This window comes from Myiozetetes cayanensis, unplaced genomic scaffold (genome assembly GCF_022539395.1).
Source record: "Myiozetetes cayanensis isolate MyiCay16 unplaced genomic scaffold, myiCay2020 scf3, whole genome shotgun sequence".
NCBI classification, from domain to species: Eukaryota; Metazoa; Chordata; class Aves; order Passeriformes; family Tyrannidae; genus Myiozetetes; species Myiozetetes cayanensis.
This window is the reverse complement of record NW_026087521.1, coordinates 559952-584041: the sequence shown is the minus strand read 5'-3', so window position 1 is coordinate 584041 and position 24090 is coordinate 559952. Positions and strand designations below refer to the sequence as shown.

The 24090-nt window shown below is 62.1% G+C and overlaps 5 protein-coding genes across 5 annotated transcripts; 2 read left to right on the top strand and 3 right to left on the bottom strand.

Annotated features, from left to right (window-relative positions):
• The first annotated feature begins 4838 nt into the window (after positions 1-4838).
• LOC126645086 (acrosin-like) lies at positions 4839-7333 on the top strand. The gene is made up of 5 exons (XM_050325054.1): positions 4839-5015; positions 5205-5447; positions 5587-5852; positions 6095-6240; positions 6844-7333. The coding sequence occupies exons 1-5, from the start codon at positions 4945-4947 to the stop codon at positions 7213-7215; spliced, it is 1098 nt and encodes a 365-aa protein (XP_050181011.1). The 5' UTR covers positions 4839-4944; the 3' UTR covers positions 7216-7333.
• Positions 7334-8291: 958 nt separating this feature from the next.
• Positions 8292-13354, top strand: ARSA (arylsulfatase A). The gene is made up of 8 exons (XM_050325044.1): positions 8292-8916; positions 9567-9807; positions 10098-10316; positions 10714-10883; positions 11140-11264; positions 11381-11508; positions 11833-11935; positions 12035-13354. Exons 1-8 carry the CDS (start codon positions 8654-8656, stop codon positions 12355-12357), a joined length of 1572 nt encoding a protein of 523 aa, XP_050181001.1. The 5' UTR covers positions 8292-8653; the 3' UTR covers positions 12358-13354.
• Positions 13355-13631: 277 nt separating this feature from the next.
• Positions 13632-16022, bottom strand: LOC126645088 (acrosin-like). Its single transcript, XM_050325057.1, has 5 exons — positions 15937-16022; positions 15514-15747; positions 15063-15328; positions 14641-14786; positions 13632-13964 (listed from the first exon to the last, which is right to left on the bottom strand). The coding sequence occupies exons 1-5, from the start codon at positions 16005-16007 to the stop codon at positions 13632-13634; spliced, it is 1050 nt and encodes a 349-aa protein (XP_050181014.1). The 5' UTR covers positions 16008-16022.
• A 1199-nt stretch (positions 16023-17221) lies between these two features.
• On the bottom strand, positions 17222-19269 carry LOC126644407 (acrosin-like). Its single transcript, XM_050323739.1, has 5 exons — positions 19184-19269; positions 18749-18994; positions 18356-18621; positions 17976-18121; positions 17222-17563 (listed from the first exon to the last, which is right to left on the bottom strand). Exons 1-5 carry the CDS (start codon positions 19252-19254, stop codon positions 17222-17224), a joined length of 1071 nt encoding a protein of 356 aa, XP_050179696.1. The 5' UTR covers positions 19255-19269.
• A 2022-nt stretch (positions 19270-21291) lies between these two features.
• LOC126644406 (acrosin-like) lies at positions 21292-23808 on the bottom strand. The gene is made up of 5 exons (XM_050323738.1): positions 23723-23808; positions 23276-23539; positions 22883-23148; positions 22535-22680; positions 21292-21681 (listed from the first exon to the last, which is right to left on the bottom strand). Exons 1-5 carry the CDS (start codon positions 23791-23793, stop codon positions 21292-21294), a joined length of 1137 nt encoding a protein of 378 aa, XP_050179695.1. The 5' UTR covers positions 23794-23808.
• Positions 23809-24090: the final 282 nt, after the last annotated feature.

Below are 24090 nucleotides of genomic sequence, written 5' to 3'. Positions count from 1 at the left end.
GGAAAAGCCACCCCTTCCACAACCCTCAGAATCATGGAATGGTTTGGGTGGGAAGGGACCTTACAGGTCATCTTGTTCCACTCCCTGCCATGGGCAGGGACACCTTCCACTAGCCCAGGTTGCTCCAAGCCCTGTCCAGCCTGGCCTTCACTTCCAGGGATGGGGCAGCCACAGCTTCTCAGGGCAAACCTGTGCCAGGGCCTCACATGCAGGACTCAGCCCCGGGGGATGGTGCTCCCCGTGGGCTGTGCACACACACAGGCAGGACACACAGGTGGGACGGTGTGTCCTCTCCACGGTCCCTCTGGTGTGTGACACTTGCTCACTTCAGCCTTGCCCTGCTCAGCAAGGCCTGGCTGACGTCTCTGGGTTGGGTCACACAGGGGTTGTGGTGGCTGGGCCAGGTAAGGGACCTGCTGATGGCCCAGGTAAGGGACTGGCTGTCCCACAGCCATCACAGGGACCCTGGATCAGGGAATGGTGCCCTGTCACGAGCACGCAGGGCACTGTGTCCCTGTCATCACGGGGGACCCTGGATCGGGGTACCGGAGTCTCCACCGGGCTGGGGGAAAAGCAGGGCCAGTTGGTAACTCCACTCGTGTCCTGACAGGCTGAGTGAGGTCGTTTTCCCTCCCCGCGGCAGATCCCGGCCCTGCAGAGGGATGGGATGTGCTGCTGGGAGCTGACAGCAGCCTCTCCCCACCCGGCAGCTGCTCATTAGCGAGGTGCAGAGCCCGGAATGTTATTCATTGCCGTGATTACACATTCAGATAAGCACGAGTCGTGCCGTTATTGCCATGTGATTACAGCTCACTCTGGCATTAATCAGGTATGTCTCTCCCTCAAAAAGCCCTGGAATTCAGTCGCACAGACCTGCAGGAGTAACCAGAGAAAGGGAGGGAGGGAGGTGCCAGGATGGGGACAGGGAGGGACAGGGGTGGGGAAGATCTGGGGACCGTGCTGGTGACAGGGATGGGAACAGTGATCAGGATGGGGGCAGGAATGGGGATGGGAGTGGGAATGGGGACAAGGGATGGGTCTTGGGGTGGGGACAGGGATAGAGACGGTAATTTTGGGAAGAGCAGGTGAGTGGGGCGGGGAGGGAGCCCAAACAGGGAAGGCTGAGCACAGTTTGGCTGCAGGGGGTGATTCCACATGGGCACAGAGGCACAGCAGGATTGGCTCAGTGTGGCAGTGCCCAGCTCAGGGCACAGCTCTGCAGCTCTGGGGCTTCCAGAGCAGAGCAGACACCTTCCCTGGACGTCATGGCACCTTCCCTGGACGTCGTGGCACCTTCCCTGGGTGAGGTGGCACCTTCCCTGGACATGGTGGCATTTAGTGCTGTGGTTTAGTTGACCTGGTGGTGTTCGGTCAAAGGCTGGACTCGACGATCTGTTCCCTGGGAGCAGAGCCTGACCCTCCCCAGCTCCCCCCTCCTGGCAGGGACTTGCAGAGCCAGAAGGTCCCCCTGAGCCTCCTTTTCTCCAGGCATGGAGATATTCAAACCCTTCCCTTCCTGTGGCCCATCCCTGCCACCCACAGCTCATCTCCCAGTGCTCCCAGGCTCATGGCATTGCTCACAAAGAGCTCAGGGTGCAGGGATAACGTGGATAACCTGTCCATCCATGGGAAGGGGGTCACAGAGCAGCTCCCCTGGGCTCCCTGGCCCTGCCCATGCCCAGGGTGATGGACCAGCACTCCCTGTGATCCGTGGGATTATTGCTCTGAACACCGAGGCATTAATTATTGAGCAGCAGTTAAATGATCATTAGATAGATTTAAACATTGAGACCCAAAGAGCCATTAAATATGGATTGAGGAGAGTGGGGGGATCTGGTGACTGGCTGAGCTCCTTCTCCTTTGTGCTGAGCTGCCCAAAGCTCCCCAGCCCACCTGAGGTCTCCCTGCTGGAGATGTGTCTGCTCCATCCTCTGCAGTGTCACCTCCCAGCTGCCAGAGGTGGGGCAGAGACGAGCTCTGGGAGGCAGGAGGGTGTGGAGGAGCAGCTCAGAGTGATGAGGATGTAGCTGGAGCTCTGCAGGGCCACAGCCTTTCCCTTGGGGCAGGAAGGGAGGCCCAGGGTGGCACAGGAATCCGGGGCACAGGAATCCGGGGCACTCTCTGAGCTTTCCTCTCTCCCCACCCCACCTTGCTCTGCCCTCAGCACACTGACAGCCACACAGGCTCTGCTCCAGCTGCACTCCCTGTCTCCTCTGCAGGGAAAGGATCTTCCTGCATGACAGAAAAGCTGCTTTATTTAAAGCCCAGTCACAAATTATTCCTGCCAGAGTCAATATCCAGCCCGTGCCTGCGCTCTGCCACAGCTCCACTTTCTGAGCTTGGGCTGGGTGATCTTGGAGGTCTTTTCCAACCTTAACGATTCCAAATCCCTTGGGATTCGGCAGCGCCCACCCAGGAAGCTGCGGTGGGAGGAGGCAGGTCCAGCCTGGGCAGGGAGCTGTGCTGGGAAGGGAGAGCCCAGGGATGCTCCAGAGCTTCCTGCTGCTCCCTGGATCCCCAGGAATGTCTTGCACCCGTGTTCCCAGGAGCTCTGTGGCTCAAACAAAAACGGGTGTGGATGGCAGGGGCAGGTGCCAGGTGTTGGGGCAGCTTGGGTTTGTAAGGGGCAGTTGTGCTTAGCCAGCCTGGCAGGATGGGAGGAGTGGCTGGTGGATGAGGAGGGAGCAGGGGATGCTGTTTAGCTCGGTTTTATTAATGCTTTTCAGACTGTTCTCAAGCACCCTCATAGGCAGGATGAGGGGAGGTGGACTGAACATTTGCTGAATGGTTGGATCTGGGGGGTTGTGACCAGTGGTATGGAGCCCTGGTGGGGGCCAGTCACCAGTGGGGAAGCCCAGGGGTCCAACTGGGGCCAACATTGTTCAACATCCTCATTAATAACTCAGATGATGTGGCAGAGCTCACCCTCAGCAAGTCTGCAGGGTCAGTCTGCAACTTCCTGGGAAGTGAAGGGAAGTGGAATGGCAGGCACTGATCTCTTGTTCCTGGTGAGCAGGACAGGACCCAGGGAAGGGCTGGAGCTGTACCAGGGCAGGCTCAGGTTGGATCTCAGCACAAGGTCCTTCCCCCAGAGGGTGGTTGGCACTGAACAGGCTCCCCAGGGCAGTGGGCACAGCCCCAAGGCTGCCAGAGCTCCAGGAGGGTTGGGATGATCCTCTGAGGGACAGAGGGGGATTGTTGGGGTGTCTGTGCAGGGCCAGGGGTTGGACTGGGCGATCCCTGTGGGTCTCTTCCAACTGAGGATATTCTGTGATTCCAGGTTTCCGTGACTCAAAAGCGGGAGGAGGGACGCACCCAGCAGATGGATTTGCTGCCATCTAGAGCAGAGAACGGAGCCGCGACCTCATGAAATTCAACGCGAGGAATGCCAAGTCCTGGGGAGGAATAACCTCCCAGCACCGGGAGAAAGCAGCTCTGCCAAGAAGGGAGTTCTGGCTGACACCAAGCCCGTGGCACAAACCATAGCCAGCAGCACCCTGGGCTGTGCTGGAGGTTGCCAGGAGGAAGGTGAGACCACACTGGCAGTGCTGTGTCCAGTTCTGGGCTCCCCTGAACCTGGAAGACGTGGATATGCTGGAGAGAGTCCACCAAAGCGTGGTTCTGGTGGTTGGTGACTGGAGCATCCCTCTTGTGAGGAGAGGATGAGTGAGCTGGGGCTGAAGAAGAGGCTCAGAGGGATCTTGTCAGTGGGTACTGGGATCAGGATGGGAGGGAGAAGAGGGAAATAGGTTCTTGCTGTCCAGTGACAGGACAAGACGCAATGGGCACAAATTTTAAAACAAACAAACAAAACAAAACAAACAAACCCAAACAAACAAACAAAACCACAAACAAACAAAAAAAGAAATACGACCTGAACACAGGGAAACACTTTAGTTCCTGTGAGGAGGACTGAGCACGGGCACAGGCTGCCCAGGGAGGTTGTGGAGTCTCCTTCCTTGGAGATATTTGAAATGCAACTGGTTGTGCTCCTGGGCAAGCTGCTGTAGCTGACACTGTTTGAGCAGGAATTGGACCTCAAACCTCAGCCACCTGTGATTCTGTGACAATTCTCCACTTGCCAGCCCTCTCTTCCAGCCACTCTCCAACTCTGGTGTCTCACATGCCCAAGCAGCAGCCTCCTCTTTCCACCCCCTGGCACCCAGCCTGAGCCTGCAGATGGAGAGAACCAGACATGGCCTGTGGAAAATAATGTCAGGAACAGGATCGGAGAGAGCTCCAGCTGGCATGTGAGGGGTGGTACTGGGCTGCAGAGGGACATCCCAGATCCATCTGCCACCTGGGAGCTGCGGGATGCCTGCCCAGAACCACCCCCAGCCCAGGAACACCAAGGCCCTCCTCTGTGGGCAATCCCTGGCTGTTCCTCCTCCCAGGGGATGGCAGATCCTTGCTCTGGGACCTGCTGTCCCCACGTCAGGGAGCAGCAGTGACTCTGACCCTTCTCTTGGAAGGGGGACAGACTGTCCCCTGTGCTTCAGTCCCTGCTGGCAGCCCCTCCATGCCTGCACCTGCCTGTTGTGATCCCACATCCCTGCTGCTCACAGGTCCATGTGCCTGACCCTGCAGGCCAGGCTGTGGCTGCATGTGCTGCTGGCACTCTGGTCCCTCTCCTGGGAACACTCATCCCCCCAGAAGTCTGCAAGGCCAGGCTGGACAGGGCTTGGAGCCACCTGGTCTGGTGGAAGACGTCCCTGCCATGGCAGGGGTGGCACTGGGTGGTCACTGAGGTTGTTTCCAGCCCAAACCATTCCATGGTTCTATGACTCGATGCTGCCCCTCTCCCCCATCCCGAGGCCACCGTGTCCAGCACGTGGAACCAACCCCTCTGTGACATCAGCCCTGGGCCAGGGGCACTGTGGGTGCTGTGGGCACAACGCTGGAGGTGACCCCTCGCTCCTGGCACTGCCCCGTGCGCTGCCACCGATGGCTTGGCTGTGGCTCCTGGTCCTGCTGGCCCTGGCCGGGCCCGTGGGTGGCACCTGGGACACCTGCGGGTCAGTGGCCCCATTTAGGGGTGTGGGGGGAGCTCGGGAACACTCGGGGGGTTCCCAGCACAGCGGGGGCACAGACGTGCCCTGGGGGGGCCCTGGCCCTGCTGCCCCTCGGGGCACTGTGGGGGGGACAATGGGGGACCTTCATCCTGAGCAGCCCCTGAGCAGGGCAGGGATGGTTTGTGCTTGCAGAGGGACCTGCGGGCTCCGGCCCATGGCTTCCGACCACAACTCCCTGCTGCCCGACTACGGCCCCGCGGCCTTGGCCGACGGCACCTCCCGCATCGTGGGGGGCTCCGGGGTCCAGCCGGGGGCCTGGCCCGGCATCGCCAGCATCCAGGCCACCTGGCAGAACGGCACGTGGCACATGTGTGCAGGGGCCCTCATCCACCCCAAGTGGGTCCTCACGGTCGCCCACTGCTTCTTTGGGGCCGGGTAAGGAGCAGCAGGGACAGCGATGTCCCCACAGCTCGGGCAGATGCCCAGTCTGTGAAGGGAAATGCTGGGCTGCCCCAGCCTGTGGATCTGCTCCCTCTCAGCCCCCTGCCTCCCTCTGCCTCCATCTGCCTCCTAGAGATGTCTCCAAATGGGAGGTGGTGATCGGGGCCACTGATCTGACGGAGCTGGGCCCTGCAGCTGAGCTGCGGCACATCCAGAGGCTCCTGGTGCACCAGCACTACGCCCCTGCCTTGGCAAGGAACAACATTGCCCTGCTGGAGCTGGATGAGCCTGTGGAGTGCAGTGACTACATCCAGCTGGGCTGTGTGCCCAACACCCCCCTGAGCACGTCACACCTGAAAACCTGCTACATCGCGGGCTGGAGAACCACCCTGGACAGTGGTGAGTTCCCAAACAGGACACAGGCCCTGAGCCTGAGCTTGGGCACACAGACTGAGCTTCCCAAGAGCAGAGAACAGAGCCAGGGTCAGGCTGCAGGACGTGAGCCCCGGCAGAGGGGCCTGGCCCCCTGCCCAGAGCCAACAGCAGGGACACAGCGGGACGAGGCTGCTCCAAGGCTGCCCCCAGACAGCCCAGGGCAGGGGGCACCGAGCTCCGGGGGCTCATTGCCCTCTGTGCTGCAGCTCTCAGACCACGCCTGGTGCTGCAGGAGGCCAAGGTGCGGCTCATCGATGTGCAGCTGTGCAACAGCAGCCGGTGGTACGCGGGGGCCGTGCACCCCCACGACCTGTGCGCTGGGTACCCGCGGGGCGGCATCGACACCTGCCAGGTGGGAGCGTGGCACCAGCCCCTCAGCCCCGGCAGCACAGGGACCCCCTGCCCCAAACATGGCACGGGCTGGGCCTGGCCTGGCACCCTCCCAGCCCCAGGGCCCCACCCCTGACAGGGCTGTCCTGTCCCATGTCCCCCATCCCAGGGCTGCCCTGTCCCATGTCCCCATATCCCAGGGCTGTCCTGTCCCATGTCCCCTATCCCAGGGCTGCCCTGTCCCATATCCCCCATCCCAGGGCTGCCCTGTCCCATATCCCCCATCCCAGGGCTGTCCTGTCCCATGTCCCCTATCCCAGGGCTGCCCCATCCATGGGTCCCCGTGTCCCCAATGCCTGGCTCTGCCCCCAAAGCCCATCCAGTGCTCCTGGCAGCCCCGAGCTGCAGATGTGACCCTGGATCATTCATCCTCTGCACATCTGGGACCCCTGGGCAGAGATGGGACAGCCCCCAACCTGCTCCCAGCTGAGGCTCTGGAGGCTCCAGCCCCCAAGCAGAGCCTTCCCGTGCTGGGAACGTGGCTCTGGCAGGGGCTGGGAGAGAGGAGCCAGCCCTGCTGCTGCAGCAGCCCCAGACAAACCCTGAGCCCTCTCTCCTCCCACAGGGGGACAGTGGGGGTCCCCTCGTCTGCAAGGACCACAGAGCCGACCACTTCTGGCTGGTGGGAGTGACCAGCTGGGGAAAAGGCTGTGCTGGGGACAAAAGACCTGGGATCTTCACCTCCACCCAGCAATTCCACGACTGGATCCTGCTCCAGATGGGATTGCTCCCAGCAGTAAAAGCCACTCCAATGCCAGAGCCAACCACTGCCTCGACTCCTGAGCAGAATCCAGAGCCAGAGGCCAGCCCGACCCCTACGGAGATACCAATGAAGTTGGACAATTTTACACCCGTTTCAATCCAGCAACAGATCCTGGGGCAATTCTTTAACCTGCTCCTGGAGCTCCTGCAGTTCCTAAAGGAAAAAAAGACTTGAACAGTTGGAGGAGCAGATCCAGTTCTGGCTGCAGTGGACTACAACCAATCCCTGATGGGACCAAGACCATTCCCTGTTGGGACCACGACTGTGGGGCAAAAAGTAGCCCCAGTGCCCAGGGCTGCTCTGTCCTGCCCATGCTCTGCCCCTGAGCCCACCCCGATGGTGATGTTCAGTGTCTTATTGAAATAAAGTTGTTTGTGTTCACCATTAACCATGTTTTCAACCCAATTCAGTCTCCTGTGAAAGGTAAAGACAGGACAATCTGGGAGGTAGGAGGAAAAAATAAGTGGAGTTGGCCCCTGTTTTGGGAGGAGACAAGGGCAGAGATCAGGAGGAGTGGAGGGAGGGGAGGGGATGGGATGGGATGGGGTGGCTGAGCCCGGCAGGTGGAGAGAAGGGGCATCAACACCAGTCCCACACACAAAGTGCTGGGTGGCTGCTGCTGGCACCGAGCCCTGCACCCAAACACCACAGAAACGCTGCCAAAAGAATTCCTCCGGCCCAGGTTTTCCACAGCAGAGCTTTTCCTGGGAAAAGCAACTGAAAACCGGAGCGGTGCAGCAACAGGAGCAGCTGGAGCGGGGAGTGCTGGAGCCACGAGGGCCATGGGGGTGCTGGAGGATGCCCACCCTGAGCTGCTGCTGCCCACCCAGGCGTGTCCCCTCTGCACCAAGGTCCTGTCCCTGGGGCTGCCGGGACCCTTCATCCCTCCTGCTCCCGCGGTGCCCTCGAGTGGAGAGGTCGGACCAGACCCCTGTGGTCCCTCCCAGCCTGACCCATCTGTGACCGCCCCGGCCTCTCGGGACTCCAGCAGCTGTAGCAGAACTACAGCAGTTGTACAAGCACAAGCACAAGCTGTAGTACAAGTACAAGCTGTAGTACAACTCCTACGTGTTGCACAACTCCCGCAGCGTTTGTAGGACTACAATTCCCAGCATCCCCGCGGAGCATCGGTCATGTGATTTCCCCTTGTCCACGCCGGGTGGGAGGTACCGGACCGCCCCGGGGCCGCGGGGACACTGCTGGGACATCCACGGGGACCGCCCCGGGGCCGCGGGGACACTGCTGGGACACCGCCCCGACAGCACCGGGCACCGCCGGGCACCACCGGACACCGCCGAACACCACTAAACACCGCCTGGACACCGCCGGGCATCACCGGGACAGCGCCAGGCACCACCAGGCACCTCCGGGACACCGCCGGGACAGCGCCGAGGCGTCGCCGGGCACTACCGGGACATCACCGGGACAGCGCCGGGCACCACCAGGCACCTCCGGGACAGCGCCGGGGCATTGCCGGGACACTGCCGGGACAGCGCCGGGACACCGGGACAGCACCGGGAACCCACCGGGCATCACCGGGATATCACCCGGCCACCCCCGGGCACCCCGGGACACCCCCGGGCACCCCGGGACACCCTCCAGTGCAGCCGCCATGGCCCCGCGGGGCCGGGACCGCCCGTGGGCGCTGCTGCCGCCGCTGCTGCCGCTGCTGCCGCTGCTCCTCCCGCAGTCCCCGCTCGCCGCGGCCGCCGCCCGGCCCAGCTTCGTCCTGGTGCTGGCGGACGACCTGGGCTTCGGGGACCTGGGCAGCTACGGGCACCCTTCCTCGGCCACGCCGCAGCTGGACCGGCTGGCGGCCCGCGGGCTGCGCTTCACCGACTTCTACAGCAGCGCCGCCGTCTGCAGCCCCTCCCGGTACGGCCCGGGATCGTCCCGCTCTGCTCTCACCTGGGGCGGCCCCACCTGCAGTACTGGGGCGGTTTGGGGGGACACAATGGAAGGGAGAGATTGAGCCATTAGAGAGTGTCCAAAGGAGAGCAAGGAGGATGGGGAAGAGCCTTGATTTGAAGCCGTGTGAGGACACTGAGGGCACTTGGTGTGTTCAGCTGGAAGAGAGGAGACTGAGGGGAGACCTCACTGCAGTTCCAACTGCCTGGGCAGGGGCAGAGGAGGGGCAGGACTGAGCTCTGCTCTGGGGGGACCAGGGACAGCACCCAGGGAAGGGCTGGAACTGTGTCAGGGCAGGCTCAGAGTGGATCTCAGCACAAGGTCCTTCCCCCAGAGGGTGGTTGGCACTGAACAGGCTCCCCAGGGCAGTGGGCACAGCCCCAAGGCTGCCAGAGCTCCAGGAGGGTTGGGATGAACCTCGAGCACAGGGTGTGACTCTTGGGGATGGGCCTGTGCGGGGCCAGGAGTTGGACTGGGTGATCCTTGTGAGTCCCTTCGCAGCCAGCATATCCCGTGTCTCTGTGACCCCAGCGGGAGTGTCCGTGCCGGGAGGGGCGGGCAGCGGATAATCCTGACGCTCTGGCAGTCCCGGCTGACAGGAGCCTCCTCCCCTGCAGGGCAGCGCTGCTGACGGGCCGCTTCCAGGTGCGCTCCGGGATCTATCCCGGCGTGTTCGACCCGGGCTCGCGGGGGGGGCTCCCGCTCTCCGAGGTCACCATTGCCGAGGTGCTGAAGGCTCAGGGCTACGCCACGGCCATGGTGGGCAAGTGGCACCTGGGCGTGGGGGCCAACGGCTCCTTCCTACCCACCCACCAGGGGTTTGACCACTTCCTGGGGGTGCCCTACTCCCACGACCAGGTGAGGGGACCGGTGAGCCCTGGTGCGTGGGGATGTGTGTCCTTGGTGGTGGGACGGGATGGGTGGGTCAGCTTCTGGGCTACAAAGACACAGTTGCCCCCGGGAGAAAATGCTGTTGGGGCAGCACAGATCTGGGACAGTTTTAGCGTGGGAAAAAACCTCTGGGCTTCTGGGAGTGGCCGCTCAAAGGGTGCTCATCGTGGTGGGTCGCTCTGAGACTCTTTGCTCCTCTTCCTTCCCCTGCCTGTCCTGCAAGACAGCTCAGATCCCAAGTTCTGTGTCCTCTGCAGGGCCCCTGTCAGAACCTCACCTGCTTCCCACCCGACATCAAGTGTTTTGGGACCTGTGACCAGGGAGTGGTGCCGCTCCCTCTACTCTGGAACCAGACCATCATCCAGCAGCCCGTGTCCTTCCCTGACCTGGTGCCGCTCTACAACAAATTCTCCCGCAATTTCATCGCTGACTGTGCCCGAAGGGGCCTCCCCTTCCTGCTCTACTACGCCTCCCATGTAAGAGAGGGGTGGGGAAGGGCAGGGAAGGGAAGGGTGTCCCCTGCAGAGAGCAGGGGAGCACCTCCCCTCCTGCAGCCCTAGAACCTGCACCTGGGTGACCTGGGGTTGCTTTCCCACGCAGAGCCAAGTCTTGTGGGATAATGCTTTGGGGCTGCTTCTTTCTGGAGCTTTTCCCACTTCTCTGGGCCATCCACCAGGAAAAGCTTCCCACTGTGGGGCTCCACGTCCTGTCCTGGGGGCTCAGCTGCTCTGTGCCATTGCTAAGAGGTGCTTGGGGACAAGTGTCCTCTCAGCTCATGGGTGTTGTCTCCTCTCCCCATGTCCTCGCTGGGGTGCTGCCTGTTCCTGCTGGGGACTCTGGGGGTTGGTTCCCACCTTCTCTGCCTCTCCCCAGCACACCCACTACCCCCAGTTTGCCAGCCAGGAGTTCGCGGGGCGGTCCCGGCGGGGGCCGTTCGGGGACGCGCTGGCGGAGTTCGATGGCTCCGTGGGACAGTTGGTGCAGGCACTGCAGGAGCACGGCCTGGAGAACAGCACCCTGGTGTTCTTCACCTCTGACAACGGGTGAGTGGGCTCAGCAGGGCGGGCTTTGCCGCTGGGAGGATTCTGCTGCCGTGGGATGGGGGATGAGGCGGCGGCCGGGTCGTGGGGTGGCATTGCCAGGTGAGACCCCAGGGACGTGAGGCGGGGCAGGAGGTACCCAGTGCGTGATCTCTTCTGTGTCCCTGTGACCCAACTGGGCCAGAAACCTCACAGGGGTCAGGCCAGGAGGGGCAGTGGGAGCCTGTGCCCCTGATGGCAGGTGGTTCTTGTCCCCCAGCCCCTCCACCATGCGGATGGCACGTGGAGGCAGCTCTGGCCACCTGAAGTGTGGCAAGGGCACAACCTACGAAGGTGGCATGAGGGAACCAGCAGTGGCTTATTGGCCAGGCCGGATCGCCCCAGGTGAGCCTTGGCACTGCCTGTGCCAGCCCAGGCACCGCAGCCATCCCAGGTGGGATGGAAGTGGGGATGGCCGGGATGGGAGTGGGATCAGGGGCTTGAACTTCTCCTCGTGCCAGGAGTGACGCACGAGCTGGCAAGCACCCTGGACATCCTGCCAACACTGGCTGCCCTGGCTGGAGCAGCCCTTCCCAGAGTGGCCCTGGATGGCTATGACATGAGCCCGGTGCTGTTTGGGACAGGGAAGGTGAGTCCTGGGGGCTGGCTCGGCTGGCCTTGGGCAGGGAGGCTGCTGTGGGGCTGGAGCCGTGTGCCTGAGGAGCAGAACCAGCTGGGATTGGGGAGATCCATGGGCTGGGACCTTTTGCCCCATGGAGTTGCTGGGTGTCCCCAGGCTGGCAGTAGCTGTGAGCAGGGAGCCAACAGGATGCTGCTGTTCATCCCCTGCCCCACTCTCCAGCCCCATTCTGGCTGTGGGACCAGGGCTGCTGTGGGAATCTCTGGAGTGTCTGGTGCTCTTCCAGGCTCTCCTCCAGCTGCACAGGTGAGCTGAGCTCTGCTGCCTCCCCAGAGTCCCCGACAGACCATGTTCTTCTACCCTGCGGCCCCCGACCCCCTGCACGGCCCCTTCGCCGTCCGCTTCGGGAAGTACAAGGCCCACTACTTCACCCAAGGTCAGTGCTGCCCCTCACCAGCTTTGGGAAGGGCCGGCTGCTCTCGCTGCCCAAAGCTCCAGGGGAGGACCTGGGCCCACCCAGGGGTGTGTTTTGCAGGTTCCTTTCACAGCGACACGACCCCAGACCAGGCCTGCCACGGGCTGACCCCGCTGACCCCGCACCTGCCCCCGCTGCTCTTCGACCTGGAGTCGGACCCCGCCGAGAACTACGACCTGCTCCAGGGCGGGGCAGGGCCCGAGGTGCTGCAGGTCCTGAGGGAGATCACCCTGCAGAAAGTCCTTCTGGAGCAGCGCATGGAGTTTGGGGAGAGCCAGATCAGGAAGGGCCAGGATCCCGCCCTGCAGCCCTGCTGTGCACCCAACTGCACCCCCAAACCCTCCTGCTGCCGCTGCTCCCAGCCCGGGGCTGCGCCACACTGACACCCCAAACCCACCAGAGCCCCCAGCCCAACTAACCCAGCTCAGCCTCAGAGCTGCCCCACAGCCCCAGCTCGGGCACCCCTTGGACTGACGGGGTGCTGGGGCAGCAAATGGGGGGGCGGGGAGACCCCCAACCCTGCCGGGAGTGCGGGGCAGGGCCTGTGCTCCATGGGGGATGTTCAGCCTCTGACAGGAGCCCTGAGGCGTCCCGGGAGGGACCAGGCTCCAGCATCTTCTCCAGAGCCACCACAGCCCCTTGGAGCCACCATCCAGGAGGAGCAGAGGGCACGTCCCGGATCCAGAGATCCCCCCTGGGCCGGAGGGTGGGATGGGGGGTCCCGGCAGCCCCAGGGGCAGGACCTTGGTGCAGAGGGGACACGCCTGGGTGGGCAGCAGCAGCTCAGGGTGGGCATCCTCCAGCACCCCCACGGCCCTCGTGGCTCCAGCACTCCCCACTCCAGCTGCTCCTGTTGCTGCACAACTCCGGCTTTCAGCTGCTTTTCCCAGGAAAAGCTCTGCTCTGGGAAACCTGGGCCGGAGGAGTTTCTCTGACAACCCGTATGGTTTGGGTGCAGGGCTCGGTGCCAGCAGCAGCCACCCAGCAGTTTGTGTGTGGGACTGGTGCTGATGACCCTTCTCTCCACCTGCTGGGCTCAGCCACCCCTCCCTTCCCATCCCCTCCCTCCACTCCTCCCTGTCTCCACCTTTGTCTCCTCCCAAATAGGGGCCAATCCTGCTCATTTTCCCTCCTGCCTCCCCGATTTGTCATCCTTACCATACACAGGAGACTGAATTGGGTTGAAAACATGGGTAACAGGTACTATAGTTTTGACCAGGAGAGAGAAAACAGGGTGGGGAACAGCAGCTCGGTATTTGTTTTTGTGGGCTTTCCGTGTAAATCATTTCTTTGTCTCATACCTTTCGTTATTACTGTTGTTGCTGATACTGTTCATTTCCTTATCCCATTGCAGTTTCCAGTAAATTGTTCTAATCTCAACCCCATAATCTTTGCCTTTTATGCTCCCAGTTGGATGGTGATGGGGAGCGAGTGGCAGCAGGGGCTGCTAAACTGGAGAACACCATTCCCAAACCACAACACTGGGGAACACAAACTACTTTATTTCAAGGATTAAATCGACCTGAGCACCACAGCGGGCTCAGGGGAGGAGTTTGGGCAGGACAGAGCAGTCCTGGGCACTGGGGCTGCCTCGTGGTCCCAACAGGGGATGGTTGTAATCCACTGCAGCCAGCACTGGACCTGCTCACCCTTCTGGTCAAGTTGTTTTGTCCCTCAGTAACACCAGGAGCTCCTCCAGCTTCTCCAGGAATTCCCTCACGGTCTGTTTTGCTAATGAAATGCCGGCAGACCTGCGCAATTCCATTGCTGGAGTGGAGGTTGAGGAGGACTTTGGCTCTGTCATTGGAGCAGCAGGTTCTGCTGGGCTCAGGCCTGTCTGCAGCAGGATCCAGTCATGGAATTGCTGGGTGGAGGTGAAGATCCCGGGTCTTTGATCCCCAGCACAGCCTTTTCCCCAGCTGGTCACTCCCACCAGCCAGAAGTGGTCGGCTCTGTTATCCTTGCAGACGAGGGGACCCCCACTGTCCCCCTGTGGGAGGAGAGAGGGCTCAGGGTTTGTGGGGGGCTGCTGCAGCAGCAGGGCTGGCTCCTCTCTCCCAGCCCCTGCCAGAGCCGCATTCCCAGCACAGCAAGGCTGGAGCCTCCAGAGCCTTGGCAGCAGGTCAGGGACTTGTTAAGGTTGCACCCTCTCCCATCCCAGCACAGTGACCATGGATGTGCAGAGAACGGATGTTCCAGCGTCACATCAGCAGCTCAGGGCTGCCGGGAGCACTGGATGGGCTTTGTGGGCTGAGCCAGGCCGTGGGAACAAGGGGACACAGGGCAGGGACCCATGGATGGGGAAGGGGAGGGCAGCCCCAGGATAAGGGACAGGACAGCCCTGGGATACGGGACATGGGACAGGACAGCCCTGGGATGGGGGACATGGGATAGAACAGCCCTGGGATAGGGGACATGGGACAGGACAACCCTGGGATAGGGGACATGGGACAGGACAGCCCTGGAATAGGGGACACGGGACAGGACAGCCCTGGGATGGGGGACATGGGACAGGGCAGCCCTGGGATATGGGGACATGGGACAGGACAGCCCTGTCAGTGGGGCCCTGGGGCTGGGAGAGTGCCAGGCCAGGCCCAGCCCGTGCCATGTTTGGGGCAGGGGGTCCCTGTGCTGCCGGGGCTGAGGGGCTGGTGCCACGCTCCCACCTGGCAGGTGTCGATGCCGCCCCGCGGGTACCCAGCGCACAGGTCGTGGGGGTGCACGGCCCCCGCGTACCACCGGCTGCTGTTGCACAGCTGCACATCGATGAGCCGCACCTTGGCCTCCTGCAGCACCAGGCGTGGTCTGAGAGCTGCAGCACAGAGGGCAATGAGCCCCCGGAGCTCGGTGCCCCCTGCCCTGGGCTGTCTGGGGGCAGCCTTGGAGCAGCCTCGTCCCGCTGTGTCCCTGCTGTTGGCTCTGGGCAGGGGGCCAGGCCCCTCTGCCGGGGCTCACGTCCTGCAGCCTGACCCTGGCTCTGTTCTCTGCTCTTGGGAAGCCCAGTCTGTGTCCCTGGGATGCCCAGCCTGGGTTTTCCCCCGGGGTACCCATCTTTCCTTCATTGCCGACACCCTGTCTGGGAACTCACCACTCTCCACAGTGGGACCCCAGCCCGCGATGTAGCAGATTTTCAGGTCTGACACTTTCAGCGAGGCCTTGGGCACACAGCCCAGCTGGATGTAGTCGCTGCACTCCACAGGCTGCTCCAGCTCCAGCAGGGCGATGTTGTTCCTCTCAGAGCCAGCCACGTAGCGCTGGTGAATCAGGATCCTCTTGATTTCGATCACCACGGCCTGGGGGCCCAGCTGAGACAGATTGGTGGCCCCAATCACCACGTTCCACTTGATGACGTTCCTGGCAGGCAGATTGAGAGAGGGTTGGCAGGGAGCAAAGCCATGGGCTGCAGCAGCCCAGCAGTTCCCAGCCCTCTGCTTCTCAAGGCCAACAATGAAGCAGAGCAGAGAGGGACCAGCACGTGGTGCTGTGACCTGGGCACCTGCCCGAGCTGTGGGGACACCCCTGTCCCTGCTGCTTCTTACCCGGCCCTGAAGAAGCAACGGGCAACTGTGAGGACCCACTTGGGGTGGATGAGGGCCCCTGCACACATGTGCCACGTGCCGTTCTGCCTGGTGGCCTGGATGCTGGCGATGCCGGGCCAGGCCCCCGGCTGGACACTGGTGCCAGGTGCTGTGCCATTGGAAGATTCCAGGGATCCGTAGACGGGAGGAAGGGAGCTTTGGTCGGAAGTCATGGGCCGGAGCCCGCAGGTCCCTCTGCAAGCACAAACCATCCCTGCCCTGCTCAGGGGCTGCTCAGGATGAAGGGCCCCCGTTGTCCCCCCCACAGTGCCCCGAGGGGCAGCAGGGCCAGGGCCCCCCCAGGGCACGTCTGTGCCCCCGCTGTGCTGGGAACCCCCCGAGTGTTCCCGAGCTCCCCCCACACCCCTAAATGGGGCCACTGACCCGCAGGTGTCCCAGGTGCCACCCACGGGCCCGGCCAGGGCCAGCAGGACCAGGAGCCACAGCCAAGCCATCGGTGGCAGCGCACGGGGCAGTGCCAGGAGCGAGGGGTCACCTCCAGCGTTGTGCCCACAGCACTCACAGTGCCCCTGGCCCAGGGCTGATGTCACAGAGGGGTTGGTTCCATGTGCTGGGCATGGTGGCCTTGGGATGGGGGAGCACTGAGTTATAAAATCATGGAATGTTTTGTTGGAAGAGACTTTAAAGATCCAGGAGGAGCAGAGGGCACATCATGGATCCAGAGCTCCCCCTGGGCTGGAGCCTGGCAGTGCCCCTGGGTGGGAGCAGACCTGGGGCTGCAGCTCCAGCACTGCCAGGGCCGAGGGCACCGTGGGAGCAGATGGGATGGGGGGTCCTGGCAGCCCCAGGGGCAGAGGGGACACGCCTGGGTGGGCAGCAGCAGCTCAGGGTGGGCATCCTCCAGCACCCCCACGGCCCTCGTTGCTCCAGCACTCCCTGCTCCAGCTGCTCCTGTTGCTGCACCGCCCCGGCTTTCAGTTGCTTTTCCCGGGAATGGGACACCCGAGGCTGTGCTGTGGGAAACCTGGGCCAGAGGAGTTTCTCTGGCAACCCATGGGATTTGGGTGCAGGGCTCAGTGCCAGCAGCAGCCACCCAGCAGTTTGTGTGTGGGACTGGTGCTGATGCCCCTTCTCTCCACCTGCCAGGCTCAGCCACCCCCTCCCATACCATCCCCTCCCTCCACTTCTCCCTGTCTCTGCCCTTGTCTCCTCCCAAACCAACTCCACTCATTTTTCCCTCTTGCCTCCCATATTGTTCTGTAGAATTGTTGTAGATATAGTTCTTTAGTTTTTTATCTTGATAGTAATAAATGTTAATATTATTTTCCCCAATCAGCTCTCTTTTGTCTGCATAAACCTTCCCTCAACTTACAGTAATTGTGTGGGAGGTGACAGCAAATTGACCCAGGGCAAAACCACGACATTTTTGGTGGAGAATGCGGGGGGCAGAGACTGCCCAGAGAGGCAGTGGCCGGATCAAACCACGACACTTACCTTGCCTGGGCTGAAAACACAGTTAATGGGGAACACAAACAACTTTATTTCAATAAGACACTGAACCTCACCATCGGGGTGGGCTCTGGGGAGGAGCGAGGGCAGGACAGAGCAGCCCTGGGCACTGGGGCTGCCTTTGGCCCAGCAGTCATGGCCTCAACAGGGAATGGTCTTGGTCCCCTGCAGCCAGAGCTGGATCTGCTCGTTCTTCTGATTAATCCATATTGTCTGTTAGGAACTCCAGGAGCTCCTCCAGCTTCTCAAGGAGTTCCCGCAGGGTCCGTTTGGGGAATGTAATGACCGTAAACGTGTCCGAGTCCGGGACTGTTGGCACCTGGATGGTGGACAGGGTGGTGTCCGGCCGTAGGGTTGAAGTGGCTGTAACTGGTGGGAGCAATCCCATCTGGAGCAGGATCCAGTCGTGGTAGTGTTGAATGGAGGTGAAGATCCCGGGTCGTTTGGCCCCAGCACAGCCTTTTCCCCAGCTGGTCATTCCCACCAGCCAGAAGTAGTCGGCTTTGTTGTCCTTGCAGACGAGGGGACCCCCACTGTCCCCCTGCGGCAGGAGAGAGGGCTCAGGGTTTGTGGGGGGCTATTGGCACACTAAGGCTCTTCCAGGGTCACATCTGCACTGGGAGCACTGCATGGGCTTTGTCCCCAGGCCTTATAGACAGGGAGATACTGGACTAGAAGACAAGGAAGGGGAAGGGGAGGGCAGCCCTGGGATATGGGACAGGGACCCATGGATGGAGAAGGGGAGGGCAGTGCTGGGATAGGGGATATGAGACAGGGCAGCCCTGGGATAGGGGACATGGGACAATGTTGGTGGATGCTGGCAGGACAGGGCAGCCCTGTCAGGGGTGGGGCCCTGGGGCAGGGAGGGTGCCAGGCCAGGCCCAGCCCGTGCCATGTTTGGGGCAGGGGGTCCCTGTGCTGCCGGGGCTGAGGGGCTGGTGCCACGCTCCCACCTGGCAGGTGTCGATGCCGCCCCGCGGGTACCCAGCGCACAGGTCGTGGGGGTGCACGGCCCCCGCGTACCACCGGCTGCTGTTGCACAGCTGCACATCGATGAGCCGCACCTTGGCCTCCTGCAGCACCAGGCGTGGTCTGAGAGCTGCAGCACAGAGGGCAATGAGCCCCCGGAGCTCGGTGCCCCCTGCCCTGGGCTGTCTGGGGGCAGCCTTGGAGCAGCCTCGTCCCGCTGTGTCCCTGCTGTTGGCTCTGGGCAGGGGGCCAGGCCCCTCTGCCGGGGCTCACGTCCTGCAGCCTGACCCTGGCTTTGGCCAAAGCCCAGCCTGTGTGCCCAGGATGCTCAACCTCAGGGCCTGTGTCCTGTTTGGGAACTCACCTTTGGTGGTGGTGGGACCCCAGCCCGCGATGTAGCAGGTTTTCAGGTCTGGCACTACCAGTGAGGCATCGGGCACACAGCCCAGCTGGATGTAGTCGCTGCACTCCAGAGGTCGGTCCAGCTCCAGCAGGGCGATGTTGTTCTTTGCCGTGGCAGGCACGTAGTGCTGGTGCACCAGGAGCCTCTGGATGTGCCGCACCTGCGTCCCGGGGCCTGGATGTTTGAGATCCGTGGCCCCAATCACCACTTCCCATTTGGAGAAATCCCTGGGGGGCAAAAGGAGAGAGGGGTGAGAGGGAGCAGAGCCACGGGCTGGGACAGCCCAGCACTTCCCTTCACAGATTGGGAACCTGCCCGAGCTGTGGGGACGTCCCTGTCCCTGCCCCTCCTTACCTGGCCCTGACAAAGCAGTGAGCAACCGTGAGGACCCACTTGGGGTTGATGAGGGACCCCACACACATGTGCCACGTGCCATTGGCCCAGGTGGCCTGGATGCTGACGATGCCGGGCCAGGTCCCGGATGCGACGTCGTTGCCACGCACGACACCGCCGGAGGAATTGAAGGTTGTATCTACGGGGCCGTAGTCGGGCAGCAGGGAGTTGTGGTCGGAAGCCATGGGCCGGAGCCCGCAGGTCCCTCTGCAAGCACAAACCATCCCTGCCCTGCTCAGGGGCTGCTCAGGATGAAGGTCCCCCGTTGTCCCCCCCACAGTGCCCTGAGGGGCAGCAGGGCCAGGGCCCCCCCAGGGCACGTCTGTGCCCCCGCTGTGCTGGGAACCCCCCGAGTGTTCCCGAGCTCCCCCCACACCCCTAAATGGGGCCACTGACCCGCAGGTGTCCCAGGTGCCACCCACGGGCCCGGCCAGGGCCAGCAGGACCAGGAGCCACAGCCAAGCCATCGGTGGCAGCGCACGGGGCAGTGCCAGGAGCGAGGGGTCACCTCCAGTGTGGCCTCTGGTGCAGCCCCCACGGCTCTCATGGTGTCCCCAGGCAGGGGCTGATGTCACAGAGGGGCTGGTTCCGTGTGCTGGGCACGGTGGCCTCCAGAGAGGAGTCAGGTAGGTGGTGGTGCAACATGTGTTATACATAATATAAACATCACAATATCATATACATTTACATTTTTGTATATTACAATTACATATTATATTTTTATTGTATATATATAATATATATTATATATATATTTTTATTATAACATACAATTCTATATGCAGCTTATGTACTATATACAGATTATGTATTATACACAGATTAGTCAAGAGACATGATCAGACAGAGCCTGATATGATAAAATCTATGAAAAGAATATATGCTAAAATAATATAAAATAATGCAATTAGAATAGAACAGAGCAGTATTATATCACTTTCCATCTACTAGAAACCACTACAAAATTAGCACTGGGAATGCAAGTGTGCATTTTTTAAGAATAAAGTAAATATAGGTATATTACGAGCTGTCATAACCATTACATAATTCCAGCTGGGAAATGGCCATGGGCCACTGCAGGCCAGAGCTGCTCATCCTGCTGCTCAAGCCATTTCACCCCTCAGGCACTACAGGGGCTCCTGCAGCTGGTTAAAGACTCTCCCCAGGATTGGGAGTGGGAATGGATGAATGGATTGGCCACATCCCACACAGGCCCTGGATGGCTGGGACCGGAGCCCGGTGCTGTTGGGGACAGGGAAGGTGAGTCCTGAGGGCTGGCTCAGCTGCCCTTGGGCAGGGAGGCTGCTGTGGGGCTGGAGCCGTGTGCCTGAGGAGCAGAACCAGCTGGGACTGGGGAGATCCATGGGCTGGGACCTTGTGTCTCGCTTGGCTCATGCCATGGAGTTCCTGGGCTGCAGGATCAGGGCTCCCGTGATGCCTCTCTGGAGCCTGGGCCTGGTCCTGCTCGAGGCTCTCCCTCAGCCAGGGCTGCACAGGGACACACTGACACCCCAAACCCACCAGAGCACCCAGCCCAGCTAACCCAGCTCAGCCTCAGAGCTGCCCCACAGCCCCAGCTCGGGCACCCCTTGGACTGACGGGGTGCTGGGGCAGCAAATGGGGGGGCGGGGAGACCCCCAACCCTGCCGGGAGTGCGGGGCAGGGCCTGTGCTCCGTGGGGGAGGTTCAGCCTCTGACAGGAGCCCTGAGGCGTCCCAGGAGGGACCAGGCTCCAGCATCTTCTCCAGAGCCACCACAGCCCCTTGGAGCCACCATCCAGGAGGAGCAGAGGGCACGTCCCGGATCCAGAGATCCCCCCTGGGCCGGAGGGTGGGATGGGGGGTCCCGGCAGCCCCAGGGGCAGGACCTTGGTGCAGAGGGGACACGCCTGGGTGGGCAGCAGCAGCTCAGGGTGGGCATCCTCCAGCACCCCCACGGCCCTCGTGGCTCCAGCACTCCCCGCTCCAGCTGCTCCTGTTGCTGCACAACTCCGGCTTTCAGCTGCTTTTCCCGGGAATGGGACACCCGAGGCTGTGCTGTGGGAAACCTGGGCAGGAGGAGTTTCTCTGGCAGCTCGTGGGGTTTGGGTGCAGGGCTCGGTGCCAGCAGTAGCCACCCAGTACTTTGTGTGTGGGACTGGTGCTGACAACCCTTCTCTCCACCTGCCGGGCTCAGCCACTTCCCCATTCCCATCCCTCCACTCCTTCCTGTCTCCGCCCTTGTCTCCTCCCAAAACAGGGCCAATCCTGCTCACTTTCCCACCGTCACTTCTGTTTACCAGATTGTGGCGTCCTTACCTTTCACAGGAGACTGAATTGGGATGAAAACATGGTTAATGTTGTTAACAAACAACTTTATTTCGATAACAAACAACTTCACCATGGGGGTGGGCTCAGGGGAGGAGTGTGGGCAGGACAGAGCAGCCCTGGGCACTGGGGCAGCCTTTGGCCCCATAGTCGTGGCCCCACGTGGTCTCGGTCCACTGCAGCCAGCGCTGGATCTGCTCATCCTTCTGACCACTCCATTTTGCCCCTTAGGAACTCCAGGAGCTCCAGGAGCAGGTTAAAGAATTGCCCCAGTATCTGCTGTTGGATTGAAATGGCTGTTAAATTTCCTGATTCCATTGGCATCAATGTCTCTGTAGGGGTCGGGCTGGCCTCTGGCTCTGGATTCTGCTCAGGAGTCGAGGCAGTGGTTGGCTCTGGCATTGGAGTGGCTGTTACTACTGGGAGTAATCCCATCTGGAGCAGGATCCAGTCGTGGAATTGCTGGGTGGAGGTGAAGATCCCAGGTCGTTTGGCCCCAGCACAGCCTTTTCCCCAGCTGGTCACTCCCACCAACCAGAAGTAGTCGGCTCTGTGGTCCTTGCAGACGAGGGGACCCCCACTGTCCCCCTGTGGGAGGAGAGAGGGCTCAGGGTTTGTGGGGGGCTGCTGCAGCAGCAGGGCTGGCTCCTCTCTCCCAGCCCCTGCCAGAGCCTCATTCCCAGCACGGGAAGGCTGGAGCCTCCAGAGCCTTGGCAGCAGGTCAGGGGCTTGTTAAGGTTGCACCCTCTCCCATCCCAGCACAGTGACCATGGATGTGCAGAGAACGGATGTTCCAGAGTCACATCAGCAGCTCAGGGCTGCCGGGAGAACTGGATGGGCTTTGTGGGCTGAGCCGGGCCGTGGGGACAGGGAGACACAGGACTCACAGTTGGTGAAGGGGAGGGCAGCCATGGGATAGGGGACATGGGACAGGACAGCCCTGGGATGGGGGACATGGGACAGAGACCCATGGATGGGGAAGGGGAGGGCAGCCTTGGCATAGGGGACATGGGACAGGACAGCCCTGGGATGGGGGACATGGGACAGGACAGCCCTGGGATGGAGGACATGGGACAGGACAGCCCTGGGATGGGGGACATGGGACAGGACAGCCCTGGGATGGGGGACATGGGACAGGACAGCCCTGGGATGGGGGACATGGGACAGGACAGCCCTGGGATGGGGGACATGGGACAGGACAGCCCTGGGATGGGGGACATGGGACAGGACAGCCCTGGGATATGGGACATGGGACAGGACAGCTCTGGGATGGGGGACATGGGATAGAACAGCCCTGGGATAGGGGACATGGGACAGGACAGCCCTGTCAGGGGTGGGGCCCTGGGGCTGGGAGGGTGCCAGGCCAGGCCCAGCCCGTGCCATGTTTGGGGCAGGGGGTCCCTGTGCTGCCGGGGCTGAGGGGCTGGTGCCACGCTCCCACCTGGCAGGTGTCGATGCCGCCCCGCGGGTACCCAGCGCACAGGTCGTGGGGGTGCACGGCCCCCGCGTACCACCGGCTGCTGTTGCACAGCTGCACATCGATGAGCCGCACCTTGGCCTCCTGCAGCACCAGGCGTGGTCTGAGAGCTGCAGCACAGAGGGCAATGAGCCCCCGGAGCTCGGTGCCCCCTGCCCTGGGCTGTCTGGGGGCAGCCTTGGAGCAGCCTCGTCCCGCTGTGTCCCTGCTGTTGGCTCTGGGCAGGGGGCCAGCTCTGTTCTCTGCTCTTGGGAAGCTCAGTCTGTGTGCCCAAGCTCAGGCTCAGGGCCTGTGTCCTGTTTGGGAACTCACCACTGTCCAGGGTGGTTCTCCAGCCCGCGATGTAGCAGGTTTTCAGGTGTGACGTGCTCAGGGGGGTGTTGGGCACACAGCCCAGCTGGATGTAGTCGCTGCACTCCACAGGCTCGTCCAGCTCCAGCAGGGCGATGTTGTTCCTTGCCAAGGCAGGGGCGTAGTGCTGGTGCACCAGGAGCCTCTGGATGCGGTGCAACTCGGCCTCAGGTCCCAACTCTGTCAGATCGGTGGCCCCAAGAACCACCTCCCATTTGGAGACATCCCTGGGGGGCAAAAGGAGAGAGGGGTGAGAGGGAGCAGAGCCACGGGCTGGGACAGCCCAGCACTTCCCTTCACAGACTGGGCATCTGCCCGAGCTGTGGGGACACCGCTGTCCCTTCTGCTCCTTACCCGGCCCCAAAGAAGCAGTGGGCGACCGTGAGGACCCACTTGGGGTGGATGAGTGCCCCTGCACACATGTGCCACGTGCCGTTCTCCCAGCTGGCCTGGATGCTGACGATGCCGGGCCAGGCCCCTGGACGGAGAGTGGCTCCCCCCAGTCCCCGTGTGGTGCCGTGGGAAGACCCCAGGGCTCCGTAGGCGGCATCTGCGAGCTCGTAGTCGGGCAGCAGGGAGTTGTGGTCGGAAGCCATGGGCCGGAGCCCGCAGGTCCCTCTGCAAGCACAAACCATCCCTGCCCTGCTCAGGGGCTGCTCAGGATGAAGGGCCCCCGTTGTCCCCCCACAGTGCCCCGAGGGGCAGCAGGGCCAGGGCCCCCCCAGGGCACGTCTGTGCCCCCGTTGTGCTGGGAACCCCCCGAGTGTTCCCGAGCTCCCCCCACATCCCAGGATCACTGACTCGCAGGTGTCCCAGGTGCCACCCACGGGCCCGGCCAGGGCCAGCAGGACCAGGAGCCACAGCCAAGCCATCGGTGGCAGCGCACGGGGCAGTGCCAGGAGCGAGGGGTCCTCACGGTGCCCCCAGGCCGGGGCTGATGTCACAGAGGGGCGGTTCCATGTGCTGGACACGGTGGCCTCGGGATGGGGGAGAGGGGCAGCATCACAGAACCATGGAATGGTTTGGGATGGAAACAACCTCAGTGACCACCCAGTGCCACCCCCAGTGCCACCCCTGCCACGGCAGGGACACCTTCCACTAGACCAGGTGGCTCCAACCTGGCCTTGAACTGATGGCACCTCATTACAACGGTGGCACCTCCAAATTGA